Genomic DNA, 27,087 nt, shown 5'->3' on the forward strand with positions numbered 1-27,087 from the left:
ACACGGCTATAGAGAAAATGCAAAGAGGTTCTGGAAAAAACAATTGACAACCCTGGAAGGGGGAAGACTACCCAGGCTATTCTCAGCAAGGATGGAAAAATGTTAACCTCGAGTGATGATATTGTCAAGAGCTGGAAGAATCACTTTGAGGAACTCCTAAATCAGATGAATATGTCCCCGTGGAAGGAGGCAGTGTCAGGAACATTGGATTTGGTTGGGTCCATTTCTTTCTAGTTGAGGTCAATGAGGTCTAGGCAGGCAGTGTGGTGTGGTGATTAAGGCTTTAGACCTCAAACCCTGAGGTTGTGGGTTCAAATCCTGACACTGTGTGACCCTGAGCAAGTCACTTTACCTGCCTGTGATCCAATTGAGAAAAGAAATGTAATGAGTTGTATCTCAAAAAGTTGTAAGTTGCTTTGGATAAACACATCAACCAAATAAATGTCTAACTGGAAATATTGTAATAGAGTTTTGACTGGCAGGCTGTGATAATGGTCCCTGTCTTTTAAATATGAGGGTGTGTTCCAATGAGTAAAGAATTATATTTCTCAACATTCCAGGGAAAGCATATGACATACTAAATAGAGAGACTCTGTCCAATAGCGAAACTTCAGATTTAGGAGAAATAGTGTGGATTCTATCTTTACTGTGGAACAGTAGACCAGCTTTATCTGCAAAGTTTGCTCCAGTATAAGGTTGTTGGGCTCACTGTCTGTGAAGGGTAAGTAACTCAGCAGCACAGGAGTACCTCAGTGTAGCTTATCCATCTGTTCAGATCCAAATAGGCCAATGGAAGCGGTTAGGCACATAGTTAGGGGTCCCTAGGCACCTCCAACAGCAGGTGTACATGGCACATAACTGGGAGAAGATCCAGGAGCAACCTAAGGGCACAATGTAAATTATAAATGTCAGATGAACTGGAAGTACCCAACAATTTCTTAGAATGTGTTGTATAAATTTGATGAAGATAATGTGGCTTGGCTTATTTTGGCTCTACTTGTTGCTGTACCAACCTTTATTAGAATAGGTGGATTGAAAGCAACAATGATGGTGATGACAGTAATCCTTCTGTTTGATTTATCAAGCATCACAGGTTTGAATCCTGCAACCTGTTGCTGTCTGTGTGTAGCGTGTACATTCTTCAAGTACTCCAGTATTCTGCCCACATTTGGTAATTCTAAATAAACCGAATGACAGAACGAATGTCAATGTGTGTCAGTAGGCCCAGCAATACAATGGTTTCCCATCCAGGGTGGCTCCACCTCAGCCTTGATCCTGGACTGAATTATCAGATTTCAAAATAGTATGTTACAATTTAGTTTACTAAATTAAATATACTAAATTCAAATCAGAATTGAGTACAAAAATAAAAGAAATGCAGCATAAACATACATAAAGGTCTGAAAGGGATTATTCCATTGGCAAATGACAATTTAATTTTCATAGAAGGTGTCTAAAAATGAAAAACTAATTTGTGACCACACATCCACTCTAAGGCAAACTGAGTGTCATGAACACTGAGAAAAGAAAAAAATGTAAAAAGTTTGTAACGAAAGATCAAAAACAGTCATCACAATTCTGTGGGAAAGAAGTGGTTATCTACCCACACCAGGTGCCCTGCATTATCTCTGAAGATGTGCAGACAAAGTACATGTATAGAAATTTAAAGCAAAGCAAAACATATTAAAATAGAACAGTAACAAAAAAATAGACATGACAGCAACAATTCTAAATTAAATAAATGATAATAATAGCAAAGTCTGGATGTAAAGTGCTAAATACACTCGTTTCAAAGTTGAAAGTCTTAATTGATATCTTCCATTGGGATCTGCAAGCTGAAGAAAAGCACCAAAAGAAACATCTGTGCAGGACAGTGAGAGAGGAAGAGCGAAGGATCTTGTCTTTCAGGTGGTTTGTCTGGACTCCAACAGCAGGTTGATTCATGGATGGTGTCTTTGGTGTCCACTGGGATTTTTCCTTTTCTCTCTCTAATTCGATCTTGGGTGATTTGTGTTTTATACGAAAAACATCACATGGTTTTCTGGACCTCATGATATCGCACAGATAATGAAAAGTATTTGCAAAACACTTTTTCTTGTCAAGCATTTTTATCTACAGTATATGGTATCCAATTCCTTTTAGATAAATGCTCTCCATTTGACTTATAGACTGAGTGGTCATCCATCCATCCATCCATTTTCCAACCCGCTGAATCCGAACACATGGTCACGGGGGTCTGCTGGAGCCAATCCCAGCCAACACAGGGCACAAGGCAGGAAACAATCCTGGGCAGGGTGCCAACCCACCGCAGGACACACACAAACACACCCACACACCAAACACACACTAGGGCCAATTTAGAATCGCCAATCCACCTAACCTGCATGTCTTTGGACTGTGGGAGGAAACCGGAGCGCCCGGAGGAAACCCACGCAGACACGGGGAGAACATGCAAACTCCACGCAGGGAGGACCCGGGAATCGAACCCAGGTCCCCAGATCTCCCAACTGCGAGGCAGCAGCGCTACCCACTGCGCCACCGTGCCGCCTGAGTGGTCATTCTAACCTAAAATCAAATGCAAGTTATACAGTGTGATAAAACAAAAAGAAAATATATAGACTTAAAGACAAAATACACAGAATGATTAACTAAAACATGAAACAAATTCTCATAGTGTTGCTCTGTATGAAACACTTGCAAGTAAAGTTCCTGATTCATAGGTAAAAAAAAGAGTCCACTTCACAGTAGCTCATCTGAGCAGAACGTGCAGCAAAAAACAGTAAGCAAAATGCCTGCAGTCAAAAAAACAGCAGTTTTGTCTCTCAAGCACAACAGGTCACCTAAATTCTCAAATGCAGGATGCTGGGATCAATAGCATTAAAAGCAGCACTCAAATCAAATGTGAAATGGTGGCATTGATTACATCCTTGGTGATAGAAATATGATTTACAATCTTAGTAAAAGAAATTCATGTGTAATTATTGCTAATATACTGTAATTCAACTGTTCACCACCATGATGCATCATCAACATTTTTTCTCACATGAAGTTTGTCACCATTGTTACTGTTGTTGACATACAGTTCTCACAGTTCTAGAAATAAGATGTTAGATATATACTCCTAAAATGAGAAATTCTATTCCTTTATTCTACCAGCAAATATGCCCTGACAGACTGGCATCCAGTCTACACCTGGTTCTTATTTTGCCCTTGGTGCTCTGAGAACAGGTTCTGGCTATCTGCAGCACTACAGCAGAATTCACCAGGCTCACTACATGGCTGGATGGACGTATACTGCTCAAAACAATTAAAGGAACACTTTTTAATCCGAATACAGCATCAAGTCAATGAAACTTCTGGGATATTGATCTGGTCAGTTAAGTAGCAGAAGGGGTTGTTAATCAGTTTCAGCTGCTTTGGTGTTAATGAAATTAACAATAGGTGCACTAGAGGGGCAACAATGACATGACCCCCAAAACAGGAATGGCTTAACAGGTGGAGGTCACTGACATTTTTCCCTCCTCATGTTTTTGGACTGTTTTTTCAGTAGTTTTGGATTTGGCAACGGTCACTACTGGTAGCATGAGACGATATCTGTACCCTAGAGAGGTTGCACAGGTAGTTCAACTTCTCCAGGATGGCACATCAATACGTGCCATTGATAGAAGGTTTGCTGTGTCTCTCAGCACAGTCTCAAGGGCATGCAGAAGGTTCCAGGGGACAGGCAGTTACTCTAGGAGAGCTGGACAGGGCCGTAGAAGGACCTTAACCCATCAGCAGGACCGGTATCTGCTCCTTTGGACTAAGGAGGAACAGGATGAGCACTGCCAGAGCCCTACAAAATGACCTCCAGCAGGCCATTGGTGTGAATGTCTCTGACCAAACAATCAGAAACAGACTTCATGAGGATGACCTAAGGGCCCAAAGTCCTCTAGTGGGCCCTGTGCTCACTGCCTGGCACCGTGGAGCTCGATTGACATTTGCCATAGAATACCAGAATTGGCAGGTCCACCACTGGCACCCTGTGCTTTTCACAGATGAGAGCAGGTTCACCCTGAGCACATGTGACAGATGTGAAAGGGTCTGGAGAAGCCGTGGAGAACGTTATGCTGCCTGTAACATTGTTCAGCATGACCAGTTGGCTCAGTGATGGTCTGGGGAAACATATCCATGGAGTGACACACAGACATGTACAGGCTAGACAACAGCACCTTGACTGCCATTAGGTATCAGGATGAAATTCTTGGACCCATTGTCTTGGAATTCTTGGACCCATTGTCAGACCCTATGCTGGTGCAGTGGGTTCTGGGTTCCTCCTGGTGCATGACAATGCCCTGCCTCAGGTGGCGAGAGTATGCAGGCAGTTCCTGGAGGATGAAGGAATTGATACCATTGACTGGCCCCCACGCTCGCCTGATCTAAATCCAATAGAACACCTCAGGGACATTATGTTTTGATCCATCCGACGCTGCCAGGTTGCACCTCAGACTGTCCAGGAGCATAAATGATGCCCTGGTTCAGATCTGGGTGGAGATCCCCCAGGACACCATCCGTCGTCTTATTAGGAGAATGTCCTGACATTGTCAGGCATGCATACAAGCATGTGGGGGCCATACAAACTGCAGAGTACAATTTGTACTCTACATTAGTGGGATAGATTTTTTGGTCATTCTAGAAAGTAATACAAGTATATAATTCTAATATATTTTAGAACATCTTTATCTGTACAAAAAAATACACTGGGAATATATTAATATTATGCATAAGAATTAATTAATTAGTGCGGTAAATGTTATTTATGATTTTGAAGTGGATTTCCTTAAACTTACATGGTTAAAAAAAAATATGATACAGACCATGCCATTTTCCAAATTATGCACTCAATTGTGGAGCTCCATTTAATGGGGGCATTAAAAGACAGAACACCATCCATCCATCCATTTTCCAACCCGCTGAATCCAAACACAGGGTCACGGGGGTCTGCTGGAGCCAATCCCAGCCAACACAGGGCACAAGACAGGGAACCAATCCTGGGCAGGGTGCCAACCCACCGCAGAAGACGGAACACCGTTTATTGAAAGAGTTGGAACCTTTTTCTTTATCTGAGAATACATGCAATGTGACTTCATAAGTAATACAATTACTGGGAATTGAATAAATAACCTAAAAGAAATCTTTGCATTTAACTAAAATATTATAATGGTCTATAAATTTTGGTAACAGTAGAAAAAACATCCTTCATTAAAAATGCCTGACACAAAGCAGATCTAGATAAGAGCTGAATGAACTGAAAAAGTGTGCTTAAAAGTAATTTTCCAAAACTAAATTAGATAAGTGGATAGGTAATTTGCTGTATTTAAAATCACAAGATAATTAAGAAGTCCTGGCCGCCATACTTAAAAAATAAATTTGGAATAAAAAACTATAAGGTGCTGTCCCATGCATTTCCTGATTCAGTTATTTTAAAAACAAGACATTATATAGTGGACATTAGGAACATTAACCCCCTTTTAAGTATCGTTTAATTATGGTGATTATTTTTATGTTTTTGTCTTGTTTTCCAAATTAATTTGAACAATGATGCATCGAATAATTTTAAATAGGTTTTGGGGTTAGCAAAGACAGTCTCATTCTATTGTGAATGTTTCCCCTTTCGCTCAGTGTGAATTCCGCATTGTTTGAAACTAATAGCAGCATTAAGAACTGCACAGATATACTATAGTAAACCGACCCGTCCACAACTGACCGTGCAAACAAGGAAAACGTTACATGGGCGTATCTGTCTCCGCCCCTTCCATACTTCCCGTTCTTCTCTAAAGTTGCTATTGGCCGGAGCCGAGGACAGACACAAACCTGCGCAGCTGTGATACTGCAGAGTTTGTCGCGTTCTGCTTGCGTCTACAAGGAAGAAGGCTGTGGTGGTGTCTTTTTTATGTGCTTTTCTTTATTTTTCATTTTTACACGTTCTCCTTTTTTTATCATTTCTCACTTATTTGAAAACATGTCGTTGTTTGGCACCGCTGCTTAAACTACAGGTTGACGGGAACTAACGAATGCTAGGATCGAGTTTCCGAGTGTTTAGGTTTCTTGGCTTTTTTCACGAATGTCGCTGGAAGATGCCGCCGTGACAGTGCTGAAGAGAGCCGTGGAAATGGACACGTGCTCGAGGTTTCAGGAGTCACTTATTTGTTATCAGGAGGGAATCCAGATACTGCTGAACGTCCTAAAAGGTGAACAAACTTTTTTTGTAGGTATGACACATACCTGCTAAGCTAGGCTGCCTGTTCTAGACAGGATCTTGTTAAGCTCCCAGTATTGGGAATTGTTATGGGCGAGATACGGATTTGTTTTTGAGTTCAAGCATACAAACATCTTTTTATATGTTTATGTCTTTCAAGGGTAAAATGCTCTTTATGTTTAAAAATCTAAGAAAATGCTTCCACGTTTTTAGAGTAGATACACCGTCTTCTCCTGTAATGTAATATTTTGCACATTTTGACCCCATGCATTTGGGCACGTTTAATAGCTATTACACATTCCCGCAGTTTTGTAAAGCAATCTCTCATTCAGAGTTTGTACAGAAAGTTAACAGTTTACTTGACCTGCTTGTTGAAGGAAGCAACCCTTACTCCCCATTTTCTTCAAAGTGACAGACATAGATGTAGCAAAAATACTCGCATCTCACTTCCACTGGGAAAATCGTGGTCTTCCAGACATTCTTTGTGGCTTTAGTTGCCAGATTATAGTATTTGGTCTTTTTCATTCATTAGCTTCTTTAACATTATCTTCCCATGCTACTGTCAATTGCACAGCAACTGTTATGCTCACAATGTCTGGGATAAACAACAAGCTTATTTTCAAAGTCCATATCTATTTTCCAGTCCTGATCAACCTACAAGATGCTTGCATTCTTTGATGTCATGTGATGGTGTTCTAGAAATTGGTTTGCTGGTACAACTCGTGTGGACAGTATTCATGGTGGTTCATCTCTGTTCCACGCTTGATGTACACTGTCTAAGAACTTGATAATGCCGCCTTCTTTACACTGGTACTATCTTTCCACACTAACATTCTATCCTTCTGACAGATAAAAAATATGACTTTTTCCTGCAGTGAAATCCTTCTGCAGGAGCCGTTTTTCCCCAAATCCTCCCTTCATCTCCTTCTGCTGACCACCCAACTTGTTCTTCCCAGTAGGTCAAATTCCCCAATTAGGCACATTCAGAGGTGACAGGAACAGCTGTATCACTTGCAAACACTGTGTGTCACTAACAATACCATTTTATCTGATCCCTCTGAAAAATGTAGTATTAAACAATGATATTCATTCCAAACCAAAATTCATATTTACTGCATTTTTCTAGAAAATTCCCTCACTCACAGGCATTGATGGAAGGATGACGGTTTGCAGATCACTTCAGGGAGCACATGTGAGCAGTTAGGATCAAATACCTTACAAAGCCAATTGTAAAACATTTTGTGTTTCTAAATTATAGCCACACTGATCTTAGTTTATATTCTTTTACAGGGTTACTAGAAATATTCACATAGTGATCCATATCAGTGGCTTTAAGGTAACCTTATGTACTGTAATACTGTAAACATAATTTAGTGGTGCAAATGGTTATGGTCTGGTATCGTTTGCTTGATGAAGGGAGGAAGAAAAATGTGTGTTCAGGATGCCTAAAGTCTTTAATACTGTAATACAGTTTTGCATTTTAAGACTGCTTATATTAAGTGTATCCTGAAAAGAAGGCAGCTGTGTGCCAGAAGTACTGAGCTGACTGTTTGCACTCCTGAGCTGGGCAGGTGCCTCACCAGGATGTTAAGCAGGGAGTGAATGTGGACTCCACCATGCACTTGTTGTAGTTACTAAACACATCCAGGCTGTATCTGAGAAAATAAAGGTGTTGGTGAATCACCTTTACAATGGCTCAAATGTGTTGTGTCCACTTCAGGCCATCATTGATTCTGTAATACAGCCAAAATCATAGTTAGTTATGAAATCACATAAAGGTGTTCTTAAAAAAAACAACCCAATATTTATAAAGAAATTGAGCTTGGAACTTGTAATGTGCAATCTCTTGGCCTTACTATTGCAGTCTATATTTTTATTATTAAGGTATCAATGCAATTCTTGTCATTACAGTCACAAAAGATGAATCCAAAAAGACTGCATACAGAGAAAAGATTGATCAGTACATGAACAGAGCAGAGTTGATTAAGAAGCGTGTTAATCAGGATAAAGAAGGTAATTTGCCATGTCATTCTTAATTTTTGGGAATTTTTAAGTGGTAGCTGGGACTGGTCAACCTGATGGCACAATTAATAGTATTGTTGCCTCAAATTCAGGCCCTGACACTGTCTGCATTTAGTTTGCACATTCTCCTCATATCTGTGTGGTCTTTTCTTTGGGTATTTAAATATTCTTTACATTTACCAAAGATCTGCATGTTAGTTTAATTGGCAATTGTAAATTGATGTTAGCCTGTTGCGGTCCCCAGCTCTAGAAATGTGTTCTTGATTATATGGTAATGGAGAGGTATATGACTATATGTGTTGCTGACTATATGACTATATTCCTGTCTTGAGCCTGATACTGTCAGTGAAGGCTTTGAGGTCCCTGCCACCTTGTAATGTAACAAGAACATTTGAAAAATGGATGAATGGGTGAATAAGTTTTTAAACATTTTTAAGCTATTGTTATTATTTACAACAAAGACATTTTAAATTTAAGCTTATACCTTTAATGTATAGCATTACCTACCACAGTGGACACTGCTATTCCCTTGCAATTTCCACAAAGCATTTCTTATCTACCTGATCATCTATATTTTCTTTAAACCACTTCTCCTGCTTTGTTGTGTAGATTAATTTTTAATAAGGAAAATTGAAGAAAAAAAGCAAGCTTTTGTTCTTAAAAGAGAGAATAAATTTCACCCGTGAGGATTTTTATAGATACTTTGGTCTAAAAGTCTGTATAGTAACATACAATGCAAATCCTTTTGCATATTTTTGTCTGTTTCAGAGGGGAAGTACCATGAGCAGATCAAAATTAAAGAGAATGACACAGGCTACAGTTTTGAGAGAGTCTTTAAACCATATATCAGTGAAAACCTGACTGAAGTGTATGTGGAGGATCCGTATATCAGGTCCATTCACCAGGTGAGAAACAAGTTTTGGCATCTCAGACCATCTCATTAACTTTTAGAATTCTTACTCCTGTTTATGGAGACAGGGGTAGTATTTTAAAATAGAAATCAGACACAAATATATAAAAACATAGAAATGTTGCCCTGATTTAGAGCATTGTCACATATGTGTTACTTTTACAACAGCTGTAACATTTTATTTCTATAACACATTTTCATACAAAGAATGTAGCTCAAAGTGCTTTACATGATGCCAAAGAGATAGTTACAAGAAAAGAAAAACAAATTAAATTAGGTAAGAATAATAATAATTAAAATCCATATGAGCTTACACAACATAGGTACTGTATATACTTAGTGGAAAAGTAGTGTCCTTTTATACAATATAATAAGTCTCTACAAATGAGTACAATGATAAGTTCAGATGACCATGAGGACATAAAAACCAACAAAACTCCTGTTCTGCATGGGTTCCAAGGCCAAAACATCACACAGCCCCCACTGGGCATTCTAAGTAACCTACAATACATGTGGTTAATCCTAGAGGATTTGATGAAGTGGGTCTTATGGGCGGCTGGGGCACTTGCCTTTATTTGAGCATCACACATGGTTGGACAGTGCCTCGATCAAGTGGTGCTGGCACAAAACGCTTCAACAGAAGAACCAGAAACGAAAGCAGAGGAAAGCGGAGATTAGTAAAGTTTGCAAATCCCTGAAGGATGTACTAATTATATGCATATATATATTCTATTAGGAGTACAACTAAAACGTAGCTACAAAAAAGCCACATTGAAAAAGTGGAATTTGTAATAGGTTTTTAAAAATGTTCCACAGTATTAAACTGTTGGATCTCCATTGGTAAATTATTCCAGATTTTTATTACATAATAGCAAAAGGCTGCCCCATGATGCCTTTTATGCTGAAATAATAAGCAGACTGTCATTAGAAGATCTGAAGTTATGATTTGGAGTGTAGGGGGACATGCATTCAAAGATGTAGGAAGAGACAAGATTATTCAGAGCTTTATATACGTACAATAAGCAGTATTTTAAAATCAATTCTAAAGAACATGGGTAACCAATATAACAGTGATAAAACTGGTAAGATGTGCTCAGATTTTCTTTTTCTAGTTAAGATTCTTGCTGCTGCATTCTGCACTAATTCCAATCGATTTATGTCTTTCTTAGCTAGTCCTAGTAGGAGTGCATTACTGTAATCTAGTCAATTAAAAACAAAAATGTGAACTAATTTCAAGTGGCCTAACTTTTTCAATGCCCCATTAAGTGGAAAAATGCAGTCCTAGTTATGTGGTTAATGTGTGATTTAAAGTTTACGTCAGAGTCCATGATTACACCTAAATTCTTTACCTCTGCATAGACTTTTAATACTAAGTGATTACGTTTATTGCTAATTCCTCATTATTTCCATTCTTGCCAACCGCTAATATTTGTTTTTTCATTTTTTTAGTTTGAGAAAGTTGCTAATCATCCATTCTGAAATACTAGCAAGATATTGGAACATTAGGATCATCAGGCACTATAGATAAATAAAGCTATGTATCGCCAGCATGGCTGTAGTAGTTCACCCTGTGTTTCGAAATAATCTGGCCTAATAGAAGGATGTACAGTAGATTGAAAAACTCGGCACACACAATATAGATCCGTGACATATTCCATATACAATATACCAAAATATAATCGCCACAACTAACAAAGAACTTTCTACCTGTTAATTAGGACTGAAACCAATTTAGGACACTGCCAGAGAGGTCCACCCATTGTCTAAGGAGATTTATAAGGATACTGTGGTCTATGGTGTCAAATGCTGCACTCAAATCTAAAAGGACAAGAACAGATATGGTGCCTCTGTATGCACTTATACACAAGTCATTTACTACTTTAAGCAGTGCAGTTTCTGTACTGTGTGATTTGTTCTGAAACTTATCAGTAATATAATGTTTGTTCAAGTAGTAATTTAAATGCTTAAAAATGGGGTTTTCTAAGATTTTGCTTAAGAAATTCAGGTTAGAAATTGGTCTACAGTTGTCAAAGTCAGAGGAGTCAAGATTATTTTTCTTGTAGAGGTTTACTTATTTCAGTCTTTAGACAGTCTGGGAAGACCCCTGTATCTAATGACAAATTAATTATGCTATGTACACTATCAATAAGCACATTAGAGACTTTAAAAAAAAGTCTGTTGGGACTGGGTCAAGGACACAATTGGAAGTTGTTTGAGAAATTATTCTCTGGAGGTCAGGTAGATCAGTTTCATTAAAGGAATTTAGCTTAAAAGAGCATGCCGGGGTTCAAAAGGTTTAACTTTGGATGGATGCATTATATTACATATAACATTTTTTTTGTATTTTAAAAAATGCCGCAAAAGCCTCAAGGTGTTTTTATTTTTTAGGTAAGAAAAAGCAGTTATCATACTGGTATTGGCTAATACTGAATTAAAAAAAAAAAAATAGTGGTATCACATTTAAAGAAAAGATTATTTCTGATATTTTGGACAGATATGATGAAATTTTAAGTACAGTATATGCCAGAGAAAGCATGACTACTAACTGAATATTATGAGGTATATTTGGCAAAGAGTAGGCTACGCAGACATTTTTTTCATGAATATCCACAGCAGTAAAATAGCAATATGCAACATTTGTCATGCCAAAACCTATAGTCTGCTGTTCCTAAAAGCAAAATCAGCCATTTTAATATTCATGGTTGTAGTTAATAATTATTAAATTTTTTTTTTGGAGAAAAAAAAATACAAAATAACATAAAAGCTTCCGTGTATGTTTGGAGCAAGTAATAGATAGCAGAAGTAAAGCAGAGGTATGACCAAACCTTCCAGTAAAAAAAAAAAACGTTTAGAAATCAGTAATAAAAATCTTGAAAAACTGTATTTTCTTTGTCTAATTAGATTAATTTTTATATCGTATTCAGTGACATATTTGTCACACTCTGCTCCAACTTAAATTTCTGCATTAATTCCCATGTATACTATTTGTAGAATGAGGAGTATTTCCCCAATTTCTGATTTTACTCTCTTACCACATTTTTTATAGTGTAAAGACTTGCTGTATGTAGTACAGCATGGATTAAAATAGACTGCATTTCTATGTAAGGTTTGTGTGAATTAGAATCATTTACATTTACAATGCCTGTTTGCATTCAGTGCCATATAGCTAGTGCATATCCATTAAAATTCAATATAAAATAAATACTCAGTATACCATGCAACTGTTTCATAGAAAAATACATATCTAGTTTTCATAAATTGTAATTAAATCTTCTAAATATTAATAATTTAGAAAAATAATTAATAGATTATACTATTAAGTCTGGTAGACAGCATAAGACAAACAAAATTCTATCAGATGTGATTCCACTGAATGCCGCCCAGCAGTGTAGTCATTACTGTCTCAACTTCAGCAGTGCTATGAGTGACATCACTGGCACAAAATTATGCTCCATGTAAAATATATATTAGCAGAGAATGTGCCCAAATATTTGATCAAATGGTCACAGAAAAAAAATTCTATTGTTGATTAATGAAAGTCTACTACCTTGCTTGCATATTTAAGGTCAGGACTCGGGAGAGAGCTCTAGTCTCAGCAGACAGCACAGGCTCACAGAATACAACCACAGACTTTCCACCACAGCACCTAGCAGTGTGCATATTCTCTGCCTCTTTTGCAGAGATCAGGGTAAAGAGGTTGATAGGGAATGGCAAGGGACAAGTTTACTGTGTTGTGAGATTAGATGCTAAAAACACACATGATATGTTTTTTTCACATCTTCCTTAGTTTAAGTTGGCCCCTTTCATGTGCAAATGTACGGACAGAATGCAGCATGTTATTTTTTTAATACACATTGTGTTTTTCCTCAGTGATATGACTAGGGCCATAGAATATAATTAATTTGATTGGTGTGCTGCAGAAGCCCCGTGGAATATGGATGCTAAAATACCACAGGGAACCTGTAGCCTAGTGCATTTAACACTATTATTGCTAAGCATGATAAACCACTACAACATCTGTTTAGTTTAGCTTTTCTATTTATTTTTTGTAGCATTTCTTAGTAAAAAGTATTTAAAAAAAGTAAAGTATTTTGTGTGTGTGTGTGTGTGTGTGTGTGTGGTGTTTTTTTTAGGATAATTTAGACACGCTGACTGTCTGTTCTTCCAATTGATTGCTGTTGGCACCCTATTCCCCTCAGGTTTTAATAATAATAATACATTTTATTTGTAGGTGCCTTTCTAAACACTCGAAGGACACTGAACAATAGACAAAACACAGATTATAAACAAAAGTAAAATACAAAAGTTAAAATCAGACAGAGCAATTGTAATCAATGAGAAAAAGCAGTCTTAAACGAGTTTTAAGTTTAGATTTGAAAAGTGAAAATCTGTATATATAATTCACTAAGTTGACAGAACAGGCAAGACAACCATGGGATATGCATGATATAGCCATGCCCGCCAACTCGCAGAGACCCGCCCACCAACGCTAAGATGATGGGATACGACGACAACTCACAGAGCCACGCCCACCAACTCTAAGACCATGGGATAGGCCACCAACTCACAGAGCCAAGGGCACCAACAATTCATTAAGCGGCCGACCATGGCACATGCACGACAGAGCCACGGCCGCAAACAATTCGAGCAAGAGCAAAAGCATTTGCCAGGAATGTTTTCATTAATCAAGAACGAAAGTCGGAGGTTCGAAGACGGTCAAATATCGTTGTGGTTCCGACCATAAACAATGCAGACTGGCGATCCAGCGGCGTCATTCCCATGACCCGCCGGGCAGCCAACCGGGTAACCAAAGTCTTTGGGTTCCGGGGGGAGTAAGGGTGCAAAGCTGAAACTTAAAGGAATTGACGGAAGGGCGTGACCAGGTGTGGAGCCTTTCGCTTAATTTGACTCAACACGGGAAACCTCACCCAGCCCGGACACGGAGAGGATTGATAGCTCTTTCTCGATTCTGTGGGTGGTGGTGCATGGCCGTTCTTAGTTGGTGGAGCGATTTGTCTGGTTAATTCCGAAAACGAACGAGACTCGCGCCTGCTAAATAGTTACGTGACCCAACAGCAGTCAGCGTCCAACTTCTTAGAGGGACAAGTGGCTTTCAGCCACGTGAGATTGAGCATTAACAGGTCTGTGATGCCCTTGGATGTCCGGTACTGAACGTGCGCTACACTGAATGGATCAACGTGTGTCTACCCGGCGCAGAGAGGCGTGGGTAAGCCATTGAACCCCATTCATGATGGAGACCGGAGCTTGCAATTGTTCCCCACGAACGAGGAATTCCCACTAAGTGCAGGTCATACGCTCGCACTGATTACGTCATTGCCCTTTGTACACCCCACTTACGCCCCATACACCAAAACTCCCCCCCATACGCTACTACCATGGTCGGGTGACTTGGCAGCCAGAACCGCAAAGAACAATGAAAAGTCAACGTGGCTCAGAGGTGCAAGTGGACTGTAGCAGAGACAAAAAGCGAATGCGGCGGTGTTTGGAAAATGAACAGTCAACATAACTCACAGGTGCATGTGGACTGTACACAGATCACAGCGCCTCAGGTGAGGGGTTGGGGGCGGGCACATGAGCAGGCAGTTCGTACTGAACGATGACTAAGAAATCAGCAGATTCTTGGTGGTTTATTAAATTACGGAATTTTCAAATGTTCATTGTTTTTCCCTGTGCTTAAAAATCATTAAATAAGCGGCGTGATTATGCAGTGTATGCTACGCCGCGGGTTGGCTAGTGATTCAATATTTCTAAGCTCAGATGGTAGTGAGTTCCTAAGCTGGGGAGCAGAGCATTCAGTTGCTGGTGGTAAGACGGACAAAGGGGACAGTCAAGTGGATGGAGGAAGAGGATCTAATGGTACGAGAGGGTATGGCAACATGGAGGAGTTCAGACAGATATGGAGGGGCAAGGTTTTGGAGAGCCTTAAAAGTTAGTAGTAGAATTTTGAATTGAATTCGGAACTGAACTGGAAGCCAATGAAGCTGCTACAAAACGGGAATGATATGGTAAATAGAGGGGGTTCTAGTAATGATGCGGGCAGCTGAATTCTGGACCAGTTGAAGCTTATAAAGAGATTTGTGAGAAAGACCAAAGAAAAGGGAATTGCAATAATCCAGACGAGAAGTGACAAGGCTATGAACAAGGATAGCAGTGGTGTGGGGAGTGAGGGAGGGGCGAATACGATTAATGTTACGCAAGTGGAAATATGCAGACCGGGAGATGTTATTGATGTGGGACTGTATGGACAACGTACTGTCAAGGACGACACCCAGACTCTTAACCTGTGGGGAAGGGGAGACAGAGGAATTATCAATAACAAATGAATAATGATCAGTTTTACCTAGCATTCCCACTCTTTCTTCTTTCTTTTTCTCATCTTTAGAAATTACCTATTATCTAATCTAATTATCTAATACTTCTTCTTTTATACAGCAGGATTCCAACGTTATGTAGCACATTTATTAAATGGAAAATTAATATAAGAAAATGTTTGGCATTTTCTAATTGTTTTGATTTTTATATGTGATATACATTTGCATATTTTTCAGCTGTACAACTTCTTAAGATTTTGTGAGATGCTTCTCAAAGCTTCTTGTAAAGTGAAAACCATCCGTCTGCTTACATCCCTAGATGAGGTATGTTCATTTACATAAGTCATATTTATAGATGACATAGTAGCTTCTTTCTGCAAGAGTAGGCAAACTCAGTTTTAACCACTTCATTGTCAACTGTAGCTAAACATTTCAAATATAGTGTATATCCATTAGAGCTTATTTAAAATGGAAAATTCACGTTACAGTTATACTTTAGAATTTTGCAGTAGCTTGAAAGCCTTTTTTATGGGTTAGGCATTCCTTAATACAAGAAAACACTATATGATAAATATTTTAATTATATAGTATACTTTTACCTATACATTTATTTGTGATGGCATGATCAAAAGTTTATTAGTTGCAGTTTTTCACAAAATGCAGGGACCATTCCTGGGAAGGATGCCTGTTCATTTCAGGGCACAATCATGCAAACACTAACATGGTGCCAGTCAGCCTAATCTGAATGTTTTTTGCGTGTACTTGAGCAGGTTCTTCACGGATATGACCAGGATTTGAACATGGAAAAAGCACTTAATTAGTACTGAATAAGCAATCAATTAGGATTATGATTATTATTAAAAACAGTATCTCCTGAAACCCACTAAGATACTTCTGCTAAAATCTGAGTTCAGTTTGTAAAGATATTTGTTTTTCCTCCTTGAAATTTAGACTGTTGTATTAATTTTGTTTTTGGTCATTTTTGTTGACTCTTATCAATTCACTGCCACACTCTCTTACTACAGGTCAAAGTCCCTGGAGTCAAATCATATCCCAGCAGTCCATCATAGGGCAGCTTAACTGTATTCCTAAATGATGTAGGTACATTTGTAAATGTGTTGTACACACAACTGTCACAAACATGACATGTTTGTTCTTTTTTAGACTTACTTTCTAGTCAACAAGCAGTCTTTATTTTATATAGTGCCATTAACAGTTCCACTGTAATTTTATAGTAATTATACAGTATATTGATGTTTGCATATATTGGTGTGTGCGCATGTTTTTTCAGTCTTTTTACCAATATTCACACTTATCTGCAACAGTTATGTTTATTTTTTCTTTTTACTCTTTTTTTTTAAGTTAATTTGTCCCCATCACTGTGATTTTCTATATTTATATTTTAATTTATTCTCATAAAGCCATATATACTTTATACTACTTATAAGATAAGCTTTAGCCTCCAGAACAGCTTGAATTCTTAGAGGAATACACCAACAAGGTGCTGGAAAATTTTTTTATGGATTTTGCTCTATGCTGACTTATTCGACCATGCTCCTATTCGGCTTCTTCAAAAAGTTTCTTAATGGGATTATGACCTAGGAACTATATATGCCAAGAACATATAACCCAAACTGTTTCTTTGCCACCACCAGCCTGTGCCATTAACACAAAACACACCGCTGTTGTAAAGAGCTGTTATTTGAGTGTTCAGTGCATTTCTGTTAGTTTGAATAAGTCTAGCCATTCTCCTCTGACCTCTCTCATTAATAAGACATTTTCGCCCAAAGTACTACCTCTCACTGAATACTTTATTTAATAAACTATTTTCAGTAAACTCTAGAGATAGTTGTGTGGTATGAGAAAGTCCTAGAGAGAGGGAGTAGTTGTGTTAGAATGTTAGAACCATCGTATGTGAAACTATTGTAGGTAGGTGATTGCTTCTGTATATGAATGTAGATTCATTAGTGGTTCGTAGACATTAGAATCTAGGTTGTGCTAGATTTTTTTAAACTTCTTAATATTGGAAAGATCCTCTTTGATTAAAGTGAAAGAGTTAAACTAATAGTGATTTTTTTTTTTTTTTTTTTCAAGAATGAGATGGTAAGTTTTAGACAGTGGTTGGAATTTTAAACAAAGGGATGTCTACTGGCTTTTAACAATAAATAAAAAATGAAAGTAAGAGGTAACCAACAAACCAACCAACCATTATCCAGCCTGCTGTATCCTAACTACAGGGTCACAGGGATTTGCTGGAGCCAATCCCAGCCAACACAGGACGCAAGGCAGGAAACAATCCCAGGGCAGGGCGCCAGCCCACTGCAGGGCACACCCACACACCAAGCACCTAACCTGCATGTCTTTAGACTATGGGAGGAAACCCACGCAGACACAGGGAGAACATGCAAACTCCACGCAGGGTGGACCCGGGAAGCAAACTCGAGTCTCCTAACTGCGAGGCAGCAGCGCTAGCACTGCGCCACCGTAACCATTTCTTCCAAAAAATATTTTCCACATTTACTTCATTGTACCTTGGAGCAGTAGTTCTGAACTTTTATTCCTTGAAAAGAATATGTGAGGGTCTCCCCACACAGGCCATGATATTTACCCTCTTGTACTTTTGCTGAGGATATTTTTCTTTTTGAGCTTGCATTTATGAACAGAAGCATATTTGGTGCTAGTGATATTACACTGCGTTTGTTTTTTTAACAGCCCCAGGGGGCTTCGCTCCCCAACCTCCCCAATCCCCTCCCCCAGAGCCTGCACTACGCACCAGCCACTTCACATCTCTGCCGCTTGCATATATGGATTTGACTTTCCCCAAACAACAAATCTTTTAAATCTTGCGGATAAGCCTCTTCATTGGGAAGACACACTACTTTTTCCCTGATGGCAACACTAATCAGGCGATCTACAAGTCTCTGACTTAATGTTTAAAGCCAAACAATATGTACATACTTCTGTTAAATCACCTATGTCCATATATTCTATCTCTTTTTGCTGTTCCGTGACTAATCTTTACTATCATTTTTTTGAGACTTTCGAATTTTAGTACTTTCATTATCTCTAACCTGCTCTGCATGTGTATCACACCAATGTTTTTGAATTCATTATGACATTCTACTTTGTCATCTACTCTTTGTCTTTTATTTCCGGCCTCAGGTGTGGTTAAATCTCTTGGCATAAAGTCTCATCTCACGGGACGAGAAAGTATCTCTCTGAAAAAGACATGTCTCGTCCCAGGCTAAAAAGTCTTGTCTTGTCCCAGGATTTTTTATTATACAATAATTATGTAATAAGAGAGATAATAAAATGAGTAGGCCATTTCAAAAACAGCCTTTATGCTTTTATTAAATAAGATATTTTAATTAGACCCCAAATTTTTTAATCATAACATAAATCAAGTAAGAATTTTGAGAAATAAACTCCCCAGGATTTACCAAAATACAGATTTGCCACCACAGATATTTTGATAACAAAAACGGTGCTCATTATTCATCTGGCTTAAGTGTTACTTTTTAAATCACACATAAAATGATTATGTAGTTCTGTAAATAAAAAAATCAAAAGTAATTTTTAAAATGCAGACTCAGTGTGGGCAGAAATCTTTTCATAACTTAATTACATAAACTGCTTGGTTCTCCTCTGGATTCAGCACTGGAGTGTTTTTCCATCAGCAATAGCCACATTTAGCACAAGTGGAAATGCAAATGCGTTTTCTCTCCACATATCAAGTTGCCAGAATAGACAAGAGAATTGTGTAGTGTGTTGGCAGTATTCAGGTAAACTGCAGAAGATCTGTGTGGCTTTAAAAGTGAGTGCAGTGGTAGCAGTGGTATGTGTGTAGTTGACCTACCATCTCCTTCATGAAACTGTCACATGTTTGGCATCAGAATAAAACAAAAGTTCTTCATGGTAATATGGCAAGTCATGTTCCTTTTATTTTTGTTTCTTGTTTCATTACAAGCGGCCTGTTCTCATTCTAACTATAGGTTAGTATCTGTGGTGCACTGTGCTGAGCAAATTAACACAAGCGACCACTAAACCCCAAATAGCTGTATGTGCAGAGTCCATCTGATCTCTTATCTGGACACAATGTGGACACTGGAGGTGTGTTTTCATGCCGCATGTAAATGAAATCAAACTAACCTATATACAGATAAAATCTGCAAATAAAACACACTTTAAAGGGGGGCTTTCAGAAAACTGACAGACATTGTGCAATGTCTATAATATATTTTGAAAATTGATGACGTGGTTCACTTTAATAAAAGATGGGTTTGACAGCCCTGCTGTGGCTTGATTTTAAGTAACTTAAGTATTTTGCTGCTATTTTATAATTATTTTCAGTCATATTACAGCCCCTGTGGAAGTTTAGTGGGCCCTCTGGTTGAGGACCACTGTCTTGGGGTATTTGTGATATTTTTTGTTGTTGATTTAACATGGTAAAGCTCATTCTGTTATTCTTTTAAGGGGGTAATGACTATGAACAATAGATGTATTTTGTTTTCCACTATGTGATGGAACAAATACCACACTTGGTAAAATTTTTGATTGCAAGAAGAATGGATTAGAAACCAGTTATAGTTTACACACTCATGAAATGGTCTTCATATTCTTTAGTTACCAACTCTAATATTTAAAATAATGATAAAATGATTGTATTGGACATACAAGGAGAGCTTGAAATTTCATGTAAAAATGTTAATTCACCCATAGTAACTAAACTGTTAAAATAATTCTACCTACTATTGTGACAGTTCATTTTGTTTTGTTTTTTTTTTTTTCATCAGGGTGAAAATGCCTCCCAGCAGAAGAGTGCCCTGTATGAAATTGAGGAGTCGCTAAAGGTCCATGGTATAGTGTTGACTACAGAATATTCTTCCACAATTCATGACAGGGAAATCCGGTTAGCATGCGCTTTTATATTACAAAAATAGATAGTGCATCTAGACAAACATAAATGTTGTTGATCAGTCTTGCATCGGCCAGTTTTATACTTGACAGACTTTTTGTCCAAAACTGCTTAAATATCAGGATGAATTACATTGCTTTCATCAATATTATTTTTAATCAAAACACAGGTATGCTAAGTGAAATACTCTGAGTCATGCAGTAAGTCAATTGTGAGAATTAAAATGGCACCCTTTAAAGCCCAATTCTCTGGACAATGTATTTCTCTACCTGCCTGCTCATTATTAGAGGGTTAGGCCGGGGTTAAGGTTAGTACATGAATGAACTCATTAATTCCAGTTGAACCAATTGGTATTGAAATTAATTAAAAAAAAAAAAAAAAAAGAACTTTAGAAAGCAGACTTGGAGTTGAATTGGAATTAGTCAGTTCAGTGAAATTCTGTAGGATTCCTTTTTTGTGTTTTTTCTTAGCATGTATGTGAGATTAGTTATTTTGTTACTATATATAACATTCTATAACTATATACAGTGGAACCTCAGCTCACGAACGTCTCGGTACACGTACAACTCGGTTTATGACCAAAAAGTTCGCCAAACTTTTGCCTCGGTTCACGACCACACACTCGGTATACGAACAAGCCAGTTTCCCTTTCAGTTTGTACATGTTCAGTCTCTCCCTGTGCATTTCCTGTGCAGCGAGTGAGAGAGAGAGCGACACACACACACACACACACACACAGGCAGCGAGAGAGAGCTGGACGCACACACAGGCAGCGTGAGAGAGATGCAGACACACAGGCAGTGCGAGAGAGAAATCTGGACGCATTAAGGTAGGAAGGCAGTTAAAGAATGTACTGGGCTTGATTTTGTTTTCATTTCTGTTTCCAGCGATCGGTTCGTAGCGTGCATTGTTGCAATGTTACTTTTCTTGGTGGTTTATTAAATTACAGATTTTTCAAATGTTCCTTTTTTTTCCCCTGTGTTTAAAACACATTAAAAAAAATGTTTATACAGTGATCGGGTTGCAAGGCTATAGCGCAAACTGCTGCAATGTTAGAGAGAGAGAGAGGGCTCGCATGCTGCTGAGAGAGAGAGGGAGAGAGCAGGCTCGTGTGCTGATGAGAGAGAGCGCATGCAGCTGAGAGCGAGTGAGCCTGCGTGTGCAGCTGAGCAGGGAGCCTGGGTGTTTGTGTCAGTGTTATTCAATGTTTTTACATTAGTTTACTATTACACTGTGCATTCTATGGTGTAATTAACTATATTTGTGCTTAAAAATCTTTTAAAAAAATATATTTACATGCAGTTAGTACGGTCTGGAACAGATTAATTGTATTTACATACAATCCTATGGGGGAAATTGCTTCGGTTCACAACCAAATCGGTTTACGACCAGAGGTTTGGAACGATGGTCATAAATTGGAATTATGGTCGTGAACCAAGGTTCCACTGTATAGCAAAATAAAAGGTTAAATATATTATTTTAGTAAGATGTATTAAGAATTGTAAATTAAATAAAATTGACAACTTGAAATTATTGAATATACTGTTTATACTAGTAAATGATTACAAAAATGTTTTTTTAATAATGCAAACTACTTAATAAGGTGGTATAAATTGGTACTGCTTTGCTTGCTTTTAATCCATGATGCCTCAAACCATGAAATAGAATGTGTTATTTTCTCAGATACATGAATCTTCTTTCATTTATAGAGTTTTACTTTTTGTTGCGCTGAATCACCATTACATTTTCAAATTTCACGTCACAAGATTGAAACACTGAAAATTTCTTCTGCAGGTGCAGATGAGGCAGGAATAGCTAGGTATTGGCATATAAACTGGGCCAAGTAAAGCAACTGGGTCTCTTATTCCCAATACAGGAAAGAATCAGACTTCTCAGTATGGCGTGGTAGGCTGGGTGAATTGTTGCCTCCTTTGATGTTGATACCTGTGTGGTTGTGGAGAAGACTGGAGTATACATAAATGCAAAAGGGTTTTTTCTCATGTTTAGTGGTTCAGAACAATTATTTGTAGTTAATAATTTTGGTGGAGAGCGAGATATTCAATCTGTGGTCCACAGTGGCAGCCAGATGTAACCGCTCAATATATACAAATTTAGACAGGTGTTTTTCAATGAAAGATTTCATTGTTGTGACCATTTTGCTTGTTCTCATGGTGGCCACAGCAAGGCAGAGACCTCTGACACATGGAATAACGTAATTTGCAGTTACAATTTTATCAGTCTGGTATACATGTGTTGTTTTCTCAAAAACATTAGTATTTCACAGTTGTCTTTGATTAGTTCACACTTATTTATTGTGAACTGAACTGAGCTGTAACATGCAGGACCCTTAACATTTTCATCTGGCTCTTCCATCTTGTTACATTTGCACCTGGAAGCTTTATAGATATCACGGGGAATTCCACTGTCCTTGTTGATGTGTTTCATAATGATGTAAACCTCTGTACCTTTGCTTTCAAAATTATCTTGGATAAAATGTAACATATACATTATTTTTTATCATCTTATTTCTTGGTGAACTCTGTATAGTGTTTTGATTTATGGACTTCTAATTTATCAGATAACTGGAACCAGTGAAAGAATGTATTATTATTTAATAAATAGTAGATTAGATACTTTTTACCTTACTAAAATTTATGGGGCAGCCATCTGACTTGTAGACTGTCATTACAAAACTGTGACACAGACATTCAGCGGGATTAATGTAGTGTTGCACGGTATACTCAAAAACCCAAATTTTAAAATGGTATGGTACCAGCATTTCAGGATTTTCAGTACTGTAAGTAAATGTTAGGTTCCTTGTCAATCCTCACCTCACCACCCTTCCCACTTCACTTGCTGTTATAGATGCTGAAAAACATCCATTTTATAGTTGTCACAAAAAGAAACCACCTACTTCAACACATTTGAGATTTCATGAGAACACACACTCTTGATGTTTCTGGTACAATTTGTGGAACTCTGTAGGTCTTTCAGGATGATCGCTGGATTCCAAATGACTTTCCTCCAAATTTATCTTATTCAATAGATTTTTGACAGTTGCCCTTTTCTAGGTATCATTTAGGCAGTGTGATGCATTTTCCATTTTTTATTATCAATCCAGTAATAATTTGTTTTATATGTGACTCCCTTAGAATGCACTTTACCCATTAATTTAACACTTTTCCTTTATATTACCTGTATAACAAATGCTAACAAATGAGGTTTTATCCAGAAAATGTAATGGTAACTACAGTGCTGCATAGGTACAGGCTAGTGTTAAAAGCAATGATATCCTTATTAAAGTAATTAGAACAAGCAGAGCACAGGGCTGGCTTCAATATTAGCTGATTTTCAGTTTTTGACTTAATATATCTGACGAAAAAATACCTTTTAAGTATTTTTCTAGACATTTCAATTTACAATAAAAATATTAATTGCAATGATATATAAGACAATCATTTGAAATCCAGCAACATCTGAAAACATTTTAAGCTTCTAAATAGTTGTACAAGATCATGTATAAGGTGAATAAGGATACACGCTCACGGTCTATCATCACAGCTGTTCATTCACAAGTGAACTGGAATTTGATTTATTTATTTTAAATCTTCCACTTCTTAGGTTTAATAATGGTTGGATCATAAAGATTGGAAGAGGACTGGACTATTTCAAGAAGCCTAAGGTAGGTGTTGTGTTTTTGATTAGGCGGATCATTTATTAACATAGTGTACAATTGTAATTCACTATATATATATATATATATATATATATATATATATATATATTTTTTTTTTTTTTTTTTTTTTTTTATTCCACAGGGTCGTTTTTCAGTTGGCTATTGTGACTATGACTTGAGACAGTGCCATGAGACAACTATAGATGTGTTTCATGTGAAGCACACAAAAATAATGTAACAGTGAGCCTATAGAAGAAGTAATGTATATGTCAGACTCTTCAGAATGAAAATCACCATTCTCAAAATACTGCTTTTAGGTTACTTCTACACTAATGACTTGATATTTTGACTGTTACCACAAAATGTATCAGCTTGTATAAAGTGAAACAAAGTAAACTGAAACAATTATTAAATGTAAAATGCATTTATTTTTACCCTTCAAACAGCAACATGATGCAATTTTGACAATTTTTTGCATTTTAAATGTACTGTTGTTTTCTGGAGTAGGTTGTGCCTTTCACATTTGCCTGTACATTGCTGAAAGATTTCTTAGGAATTACTACCACAGAGGCTTTTTATTTTAACAATTCAGGTGGGAGCCTAATTTAGTTAATTTATTTTGGGTTTATGCTGTAATTGCTTTTAAAATAATGATTTTAACTGAAATTAGGATATTAAAGTGTGTATATAATACATTTTATTAAATAAAGATTTTTTTTCTTACATTATCAAACAGTTTAATGACTTTTTCAAAATCTTAGGGTTCTCTTATCCAAAAACAAATAGTGTGGGAAATAATATATTGATTACTACATTTTAAATGTATCCTTTAAAAGTATTTGACTGTTTTCCAAAGAGTTCTAGGTCTGACACCAGGGGGAAATAAGGTAGGTTTTTGAATATGACTGTAAATATTAAAGATGGTGATGGAGGGTTGGTCTTCAGCATTTCATTACTGTAACAAATGAAACTTTCACTAAGAGAAGTTAAGTATCAGACTACTGGTTTTGAAATAAGAAATGTGATTTTTTTTTTTTTTTTCCGCTTTAAACAACAGGTGACTGTATTTTATAAAATAAAGATTATTAATTACACATTACATTTTTTTGTGCCAAACGATACTTTCCTTCTAGGCAAGACCTACTATCAAATCATTTGTAGCCAGATGTTTGTTCATGAACATAGGTAACATAATTGGAACTTGAAAGCAGAACATTTTTTAATGTGAATTTACTCCAATAATCACATTATACACATTTTATTGGGGAATTGGGTGGGGGATATCTGACATTATTTTATTCAGGATTCATGTTCCCTACAAATAGAAAATTTGGTGTGGTGCAGTGCAATGGTTCAATAGTAAGTATGGGTAAGGATATATTATACAAAGTCTTGGGTGTATTAGCATTATTTTCAAATTTTATCTAGGAAACTTGACATTGAATACTGCTTCAGAGGTAGGTACATACAATGGAGCCTTTCTTTTCTTGGTGTCCCAGCCAACAGCTGTGTACCTGTTCCTCTTAAAATGCAGTATCATATACTTTATACATGGCCATCTATATGATGTACAGTATACTACAGCCTTAGATGCTCTGTAACCACTGGAGCCATGGACATTTGGTGTACAAAATCTCTGAAGTGATTCTCTGATCCCCAGACTAAAAACCCTACTAAACTGAACTATTCTTGTGTCAGTACAATTACCAAATTAGGTTGCTCCAACAATTCCCAGCCTATTCATCAAGTATCCCTGGGCTACTGACTTCTTTAGAGACACTTATTGAACAGACACACACTGCTGTTTATTTACTTCTAGTTAATTTAATGAATTCATTTTACTTTGAGTTGGAAAGGATATCCATCATAGTTTATGGAGCAATTAGCTCATTTTTAAAATTTGGTTTCACAATGCAGTCTTATTTTACCCCCGATTTATTTTTAGGTAAGTTATTCTGAAACTATGTATCCTTGTATCAAAATTGCAAGGCTGTATACTTATGCAATATTTATATGTATTTCTTCACTATGTGTAGGGCACCTCGTCTCAGGAATGTTACCTACCTTAAAAATGTGTGTAATCCGCATTTTGTGATAAGGAGTTATTATGTTGCTCTGGGGAGCCTTACAGTCTTTCAACCATGGGTCTCCTGATTGTATCTCAGTTTGTGTATTGATTCAGTGTTTTTCTGGCCATGTAGTTTTCCTTCCACAATCTAAAAACCTGCTGGAGTGTTGTTTGGCATCTGTTGTGTGTGTATGAGTGGGTTTAGGGTCACTATACCAAAAACCAGGTCATAGACACCTTTTTTCCTTTTCATCACTGTAATCATAATTCGTATTGAGTAAGTGTACTGTAAACAGTACTAGATACATGGATGGATGTTTTTTGTTGCTATACATACAACAATTGTCATTGAATACTATCTGGCACAACTTAAGCATCCAAACTGTAAACTGTTCAATTATCACAGTGTCATGTTTTAAAGAATGTGTGTAGATAGACCGATATTGCCTGTATAAACTGTTGATGTTTAACATACACTTGACTCTTTGGGCCTAATATTTTCAATAACCTACCTAAAGAAATACCCTGACCAAGAAAGTTTTAACATATCCATCACTGAAGTTCTGCGTGTTCTTCAGCAACTATGATGTTCTGATTCAGTGAAGTGCACAGCTTGATAAAATCATGATGGTCATAATGGTTAGTAAGAAAGGTCACAGCTTCCTGGTATAGTAGACATCACTGGATTGGCAGTAGGCAAAAGCTTAGTGGCATGAAAGTATGAACCAAGATTAGGTGGTCTTTTTTTTAACGTAAAAGAATGCATGTGAGCAAAACTCTCAATACAGATCTGTAGTGTACTCTTCTATACAGATATTACTGCTCAGATAAATTCAAACAATACAAAACAATTATTTCTACAATCAATACATAATGAAATGTACAGTCTTTAACTGGCATAAATGTGCTACATGTAAATTTCATTA

The 27,087-nt window shown here is 37.3% G+C and overlaps 1 protein-coding gene across 1 annotated transcript; it reads left to right on the top strand.

Moving 5' to 3' along the window:
* Window positions 1–5,862: 5,862 nt before the first annotated feature.
* mitd1 (MIT, microtubule interacting and transport, domain containing 1) lies at window positions 5,863–25,184 on the top strand. The gene is made up of 7 exons (XM_028800621.2): window positions 5,863–6,230; window positions 8,150–8,251; window positions 9,029–9,165; window positions 15,740–15,826; window positions 20,296–20,411; window positions 24,039–24,099; window positions 24,236–25,184. Exons 1-7 carry the CDS (start codon window positions 6,104–6,106, stop codon window positions 24,329–24,331), a joined length of 726 nt encoding a protein of 241 aa, XP_028656454.1. The 5' UTR covers window positions 5,863–6,103; the 3' UTR covers window positions 24,332–25,184.
* Window positions 25,185–27,087: the final 1,903 nt, after the last annotated feature.

The sequence above is a fragment of the Erpetoichthys calabaricus genome, chromosome 4 (assembly GCF_900747795.2).
Source record: "Erpetoichthys calabaricus chromosome 4, fErpCal1.3, whole genome shotgun sequence".
Taxonomy (NCBI): Eukaryota; Metazoa; Chordata; class Cladistia; order Polypteriformes; family Polypteridae; genus Erpetoichthys; species Erpetoichthys calabaricus.